Genomic DNA, 7,823 nt, shown 5'->3' with positions numbered 1-7,823 from the left:
AAAATGGAGAATAGACTAAAGGAAAGGCGGTCCAATGACAGGCCAACTTTTTGGAGGGCACCAAGGTCAGACACTATTACTGATGTGCTTACAGACAGGAGCTTAGCATGCCTGCCCTCTGAGAAGATCTACCAGCAGCGGAGTAAGACAGTAGCAGATACTTACACCTAACTATTGGACTGAAGTCAGAGACCCCTGTGGTTGAATTAGGGAAAGGACTGCAGAAACTGAAGGAGAGTGACCCCATAGGAAGACCAGCATTCTCAACTCACCCAGACCCATGGAGCTCCCAGAAATTGAACCACCAACCAGTAGCATACACGGGCTAGGCTGAGGCTCCTAACACAAATTTTGCAGAGGTCTACCTGGTCAGGACTTAGTGGGAGAATGGGTGTTTAATCCTTGAGATACCTGAGGCCCCAGGGAAGAGGAAGGCCTGGTGATCTGGACCACACTCTTGGAAAAAGGGGGAGGGAGAGTGGAATGAGAAACTGTAGGAGGTAGAAGTGAGAAGAGGGCCAAGGTGGGAAAGTAAATAAACAAAATAATAAAAAAATGAAAGAAAAGAATAAGGAAGCGCTAACTATATTGATTTTTCTCATTACACATTGGATACCTACACTGAATTATCACTCTGTATACTTTAGTTATGAGTATCAAAATAAAGAATATTGTGAAGAAGTGTATGTCCAAAAACTGGAGTGAGATATGTGATATTTTATGAATACTAGTGATATACATATTTTATGTGGAATAGTTAGATATGTAAAATTTTATCAGAATAAGGCTATGTTAAGGCTTTTATGTATAGCTGGGTTGATTTGTAACATTTCCTAGAATTGTGATATACCTACATTTCTAGCTAATTTTCATCTACATATACAAATAGATCAAGATTTTCTGGGAAGATTATGATGTCACATTTTCCTCTTACTGATATTTCATTATATATCCCTGAATTCCTGACTTAATTTTTTTTGATGAGTGTTACAAAGAGGGACAGCTATGCGATATGAAAATTAATACTTTATGTAGAACAACACAGAGAAGGTTGAAATCCAATGAGACACAAAGGCTTCTTTGTAAGATTCTTACAAATCAAATCCTGATGTTTCCTGCACCTTTCCTCCCTGTCAACCTTCAGTAATGATGCTTTCCAAACATGTTGTCTTCTGAGACACTCACAAGAGAAAATAAATGGGATTTGGTGATTATTGATAGGAAAAAGAGACAGAAAAGTTATTGACTCCCAAAGCAAAAGCTGTCATTGTAGCAAAAGCTGTCAAGTGCAGGTGAGATGAAAATTATCATTCTGAGGGAGGTTCATTTATGGAGTTATGAACCTTTATCTCATGGTTTCTCTCCCTCTCTCACTTACACTGCTGACCACCATGCCAGGAGCTGCGCACTGAGATGTAGCTTCTGCTGAAGAAGAGTGAGGTGTGCAATTTGTACTGAGTCTGGTAAGGAGAGAAAATAGGGGAGGAATGGTAAGTGCCCATGTCTGGAGAAGGGATTCTGGAGGGAAATATCCACAGACAAATTTCCAGCACTCAGGAGGCAGAGGCAGGCGGATTTCTGAGTTCAAGGCCAGCCTGGTCTACAGAGTGAGTTCCAGGACAGCCAGGGCTATACAGAGAAACCCTGTCTTGAAAAACCAAAAAAAAAAAAAAGAAAGAAAGAAAAATAAAAGAAAGAAAGAAAGAGCAAAGAGAAGAGTTCCTAACCTGTTGCTGATCCATGATATGTGATAACATCATGTCTGGTACTATTTGTGAATCGTCCAACTGATGTTTCCAAATTTTCATAGTTGTAGTTTGTGCCTATAGTTTTGGTCATGGCAGGCAAAGGGTCAACTATAGCACTATGTCCACAATGCATTTTTATATTTTTTAAATTTATACAATGAATGTATTTTCTCAATTTTAGAATCTGTTTATGTAACAGTTAAATGACCTTCACAAACTTCATTACTAAGAAGTTTAACTAAACCTGTGGATTCATAAACAGAATCCTTTAATTTCAAATTGCTAATATATTACAATATTTTTGTGTGTACCTGCATTTATGTGTAGGTTCTCTGTAAGTTTAGATGCAGTCTTCATTAACTGTGCTAGTTTATTCAGAAGACAATCTCAGTTGGCCTTCTTTAGACAAAATTCATTTGTTTGTTTTTTGAGATATGGTCTCCCAACTAGCTGTTACTCTAATTACACTGTGTGGGCTGTTCAGTGATCATAAGTAAATTCTTGTGTCTGACTTTCTAGTGCTTTGAATAAATGTGAACGACAGTAGCATATCCATTGTCATTCCTATTCTGTTCTTGATTAAAGTCATATTGGCAAGGACTTATGGCTATACCTTCTGATGGTCCAAGGAGACACAGCCTCAAAGTAAATTATCATTTTCTCTGGCTCTTAAAAATCTACTTTTTTCTTTTCTAAATTGTCTGTGAGCCTTATGTGCAAGCATTGAATTGTTGATATCTTAGTAAGAACTGGGCTCTGAAATCTGTACTTAGTTTGATGTGGTTTTCTGTATCAACTGATCAATGCTAATAACATAGTAGAGCTGATTATATACACATTGTATTTATGTATTAGGAAATACATACTCATATGTATATGTCTAAATTATATTAATAAATCCATATAAATATATATAGTATATATTTATAGATATATAGATATATACATATCATATCACTTATTGGAAAAGGGGGTCATGGTATAACTGAGCAAGGAATAGTGAGTGAGAGGCTTTGGAATAAGGAAGGGGAAGGGGGAAATTATATAATTTGTTATAATAAAAAACTAATTTAAAAATAAGTTTTAAAATTACATGACAGCACAGTAATTTATTTTATGTGAGTTCTAGAGATTGAATATATATTTTCCAGCTATGATGCAAGCAGTTAAGCAATTAAGCTTCCTGTTCACCTCAATAATGATCTATGCTACAGTGTTATTTCACATATTAGTTTTCTTCTTTCATAACTGATTGTTAGTTTTGAACAAATTTCATGAAACTAATATTATTCTAGCCTTCATTTGAGATAGGCCATCCTGGTTTCATCTTGAAATTATGAAAATATTTTGATATAAAAGATATTTGGTCAATCTTAACCTCTCAAATTCAAAGGAGACAGGTATTTTCTGTTGATTAGACTATATAAAAATATATCTTATATGATCCAGGCAGTTTAGTATACAATGGAAATAAACTGAGTGTCAATTGAACATTTCAAAATGTAGCTGGCATAGCATCATTGAGCACAAAATTATGTGACTGTGTGTGCAATCAGCCAGTTCACGTTCTCATTTCTCATGTCACCAAACTGCCCCAAGTTACCTTTTGAATTCAGGCAACTGAAAAATTTTTCTCTCATACTTTACAGATAGTGTGAAAAGATTTTAGCTACAGGGTGATCATTGTTACTCCTCATTGTAGTTTTCAATTAAATTTAAAAGCACTTTCAATTAAATTTGAAAGAAAGATATCTTAAGTATATACTCTTCATTGAGATTTCTTGATTTAAGTTGGTGTGGTAAATATGACCACACTGCATTTCTGTAAGAAAAAAAAATCTATGTTTGTTTGTTTGTTTTTTAATACAATGATCTGTACCTTTGAATTGCACATTTTCACTGTATAGCTATTTGGAAAGAGTTTACCACTTAGGATAATTTTGCTGGGGGCTCTCTTCCACAGTCTGACTCCAAATGAGCAAGCATGGACATATCATTATGTATGAAGTTTTGTGAAATGTAATGAGAGCTCTTCCACAGTGTACCGTGTTCTAATTTTTAATGTGAACTTAGAGTTACAGTCCTCTACCCCTTATAATAATCATTTTCTCAAAGAGTACACATGCATTCTATAATTAAGTAGAACTTTATGGCTTCAGTACAACATTTGGACTATATAGATTTCTTTCCTGTTGAAAATGGTTACTAAAATCGGTTTCCTTCTTATATGACTTGTAAGCAGTTCAGTGTTGATTTTTGGTGTAAACATTCACTCCACTTGAACACCATTTAGCCATTGATTCTCACAAGGTGGAGCACCATTATTCTTAATGCTTAAATTTCCATGAAGTGTAGTGGAACTTCTGTCTATAAATACGGCACCTAATAAATTTCAAACTTTTCACTGAAAACTATTAATGATGACAAAATATTTCATTTGAAACAGATTCTTGCTATGTTGTACACAATGACCTTGAATATAGAAACTCCAGTGATTCTTGTAGACCTACACATCCCAACTTAGAAAACTTCAATGCATGATTTGGCTCAGAGCTGTGATTATTTTGCCATAATTTGAAGGAAAATTTGCTGAATGACATAATGGATTTTGGGAACCTGGCAATTGGAATTGTACTCTCACTTCAAAGTGCACTTGGTATTCTGGGAAACTTCTCTCTTCTTTTCTACTATTTAGTCCTTTATAACAAAGAACACACATTAAAGATCATAGATATAATACTTATACATGTATTCACATCAAACTCCTTGATTATTTTCTCCAAAGGACTTCCAGAGGTACTTGCAGTTTTTGGATGGAACGAATTATTCGATGATGTTGGGTGTAAACTAATTATGTTTGTTAGAAGAGTTTCCAGGAGTATGTCTATTAGCATGACCTGTCTCTTGAGTGTCTTTCAAGCAATCACCATAAGCACCAGGAACTCCTGCTGGAAGGAATTTAAAGAGCAAACAGCAAAGTTCATGGGCCTGTTCATTTCTCTCTGCTGGATCCTATTCATGCTAGTAAATATGCTTTTCCCTGTATATACATCAACCAACAGAAATAGCAAAAATAAAACACAAAAAAAAGATATTGAATTCTGCCACTCTATAGGCCGTGACAAAATGGTAGATATAATGTATACAGCATTTTGTGTGTTTCCTGAAGTCCTGTTTTCTTTGCTCATTGTATGTTCCAGCACCACCATGATAGTCATACTTTATGGACACAAAAAGAGGGTTCAACACATCCTCCACACTCATGCTTCCCCTAGGATGTCTGCTGAAAACAGAGCCACACAGACCATTCTGATCCTGGTTTTTACCTTTCTAGCATTTTATACACTCTCTTCTATTTTACAAGGCTATGTTGCACTTTCACATGATCCCAGTTGGTGGGTAATGAATATCACAACCATCATTTCTATGTGTTTTCCTGCTATAGGCCCATTTGTGATGAGTCGTGATTTCACTGTTTCCAGAATCTGCTTCACCTGTATAAGAAATTTAAAACTTCCATAATCTTGTAATACATCTGAAATTGTATTTTTAATGATGAATATCTAATCTTGTTTACTCATGCTATTCAAAATATCAGTGTAATAAAATAATATATGATATATTCATTTAATAATAATTTTGTAGCAGAATAATACTATGTTCACTCTTCTTACTTATACCCTGGATAACTAACTGCAGATTCTTAGCCAAATTAATAGTTCATAGTTTAGACTACATTTCATTGAGTAGACCTATGATTTTCTTAAAATGTGTTTGGTTACTGGTGTTTTCTTTTTCTCCCCATTGCTTAAATAGGACCCCTTGTCAGGCCAGTGTTTTGGTGTTTTCCTTAAGGTTTATAATTGGGTTCTGTTGGGAGCCATAATGGGACAAGCTAAAAACTAACAGGTGATCATCTTGAAAGGGTCTGCTTCTGATTATTATATAATCTGTGCCCTTATTAAGCAAGGAAATATTCTTGCTATTAATTTACTTTTCCTGTTATTATTTAACATATATAACAATCACTTTTTCTTTCCCTATGCAAGAAAGATTGGAGCTCATTTTTCATCCAGAGCGAGTGAGTTTTTTCTGCAGTGAGTGCTTCATCTTTTGCTCCATATGCATATTTAAGTATGGATGTGTAAGTATGTAATTGTGAGATTCCATGCAATCTGGACCCAACTGGTTTTGAATAGAAATACATAAATGAGTATGCATGAATCTGTATATGAATTTATGTAAGATTATGCATATTTGCTTATGTAAAGGTTTTTCCTTATGTGAGTGTTATTCTCTTCTCCTGGTTCAATAGAATTTTGTTGCTCCAAACTTCCCCCTAGCTTGACAAGAGGCATTAGGACAATATGGAAAAGGCTATAGCAGTTAATCCTCTAATCTCCTGCTGTTTTAGGATAAGGTGCTAAGTGCTTGAGACTGCAGTCTTTGGTCTCAGAGGATCATAGAAAGCAGGTCAGGTACAATAGCATCATTTAGACCTAGATTTAGATAAACTTTTTATTATGCAGTAACCCTAAGTATCTCATAAGACAAAGTCTTAACCCGGTATTTCATAAGACCAAGTCTTACCCTCCACCTCTGCTCTTCACCCTTTGCTGCCTCAAAAACAACTGACAAGAAAGAAGAACTCCCTGCTGGGGATGGCCCCCATCAGGGTTCTTTCCTTACTCTAGGAGAGTGCATTACTACTACCAGTACTATGAAAGCTAATAAAAAGAGATAAATGTAACTGCTAGATTTCCAGAGTGTTTGTACCAGCTTGCATACCACCAACAATGGAGGAGTGTTCCTCTTTCTTTACAACATAGTCATAGTCTTTACAACATAGGTGACAGCAATTGCTGAAACCTGACTATTTGGTCTTAGCCATTCTTGACTGGTGTGAGGTGGAATCTCAGGGTTATTTTGATTTGCATTTTCCTGACAACTAAGGATGGTGAACATTTCTTTCTCTCTCTCTCTCTCTCTCTCTCTCTCTCTCTCTCTCTCTCTCTCTCTCTCTCTCTCTCTCTCTCTCTTTCTTCCTTCCTTTCTTTCTTTCTTACTTTCTTTCCTTCTTTCTTTCTTTCTTTTTCTTTCTTTCTTACTTTTTTCTTTTCCCTTTGAATATATATCTTTTTTTAATTGCATATTTTCCTTATTTACACTTCAAATGTTTTCCCCTTTCCAGATCTCCCCTTCAGAAACTCCCTATCACTTCCCCCTTCCCTGTGACTCTATGAGGCAGCTCTCCCACTCAGCCATCCACTCCCTCTTCCATCCCTGGCATCCCCCTACACTGGGCCATCAAATGAACTCAGGACCAAGGTCCTCTCCTCACACTGATGTCCAACAGGGCCATCCACTGCCACATATGTGGCCACAGCCATGGGTCTCTCCATGTGTATTCTTTTTGTTGATGGTCCAGTTCCTGGGAGCTCCTGGGGTTCTGGTCTCTTGACACTGTTGCTCACACCATGGTGCTGCAAAGCCCCTCAGGTCCTTCAGTCCCTTTTCTATCTCCTCCATCAGGGACCCTATGCTCAATCCAATGGTTGACTGCATGCATCTGCCTCTGTATTTGTCAGGCTCTGACAAAGCCTCTCAGGAGTCAGCCATATCAGGCTTCCATGAGCAAGCACTTCCCTGCATCCACAATAGCATCTGGGTTTGGTGGCTGTATATGGGATGGATCCCCAGGTTGGGCAGTCTCTGGAAGGCCTTTCCTTCAGTCTGCTCCACACTTTTTCTCCATATTTCCTCCTGTGCATATTTTGTTCATCCTTCTCAGAAGCACTGAAGCATCCACAATTTGTTCTTCCTTCTTCTTGGGCTTCATTTGGTCTATGGATTGAATCTTTGGTATTCTGAACTTTTGGGATAATGTCCACTTATCAGTGAGTCCATATGGTGTGTGTCCTTTTGTAAGTGAGTTACCTCACTCAAGATGATATTTTCGACAGTTGGAGGACAGTGACCTGCCCTGCAGGGAGCGCCATCTTGGCTCCGGGACTCCGCCGAGCTTAGTCTGTACAGGTCAGAGTGGGGACCACGGGGGCAGACGGCTTCTGGGAA

General features: G+C 37.2%; 1 protein-coding gene across 1 annotated transcript; it reads left to right on the top strand.

The window, feature by feature from the left end:
- Positions 1 to 1,373: 1,373 nt before the first annotated feature.
- On the top strand, positions 1,374 to 5,321 carry LOC110284282 (vomeronasal type-1 receptor 4-like). Its single transcript, XM_021150003.2, has 2 exons — positions 1,374 to 1,490; positions 4,195 to 5,321. Exon 2 carries the CDS (start codon positions 4,350 to 4,352, stop codon positions 5,268 to 5,270), a length of 921 nt encoding a protein of 306 aa, XP_021005662.1. The 5' UTR covers positions 1,374 to 1,490; positions 4,195 to 4,349; the 3' UTR covers positions 5,271 to 5,321.
- Positions 5,322 to 7,823: the final 2,502 nt, after the last annotated feature.

This window comes from Mus caroli, unplaced genomic scaffold (genome assembly GCF_978045245.1).
Source record: "Mus caroli unplaced genomic scaffold, Mus_caroli_1 scaffold_18, whole genome shotgun sequence".
Lineage (NCBI taxonomy): Eukaryota > Metazoa > Chordata > Mammalia > Rodentia > Muridae > Mus > Mus caroli.
The sequence above is the reverse complement of the archived record's forward strand: the minus strand, read 5'-3'. Positions and strand labels throughout refer to the sequence as shown.

What these genes read in the sequence shown, in the direction of transcription:
- LOC110284282 (XM_021150003.2), top strand. Translation starts at nt 4,350, where the DNA reads ATGGATTTTGGGAACCTGGCAATTGGAATTGTACTCTCACTTCAAAGT.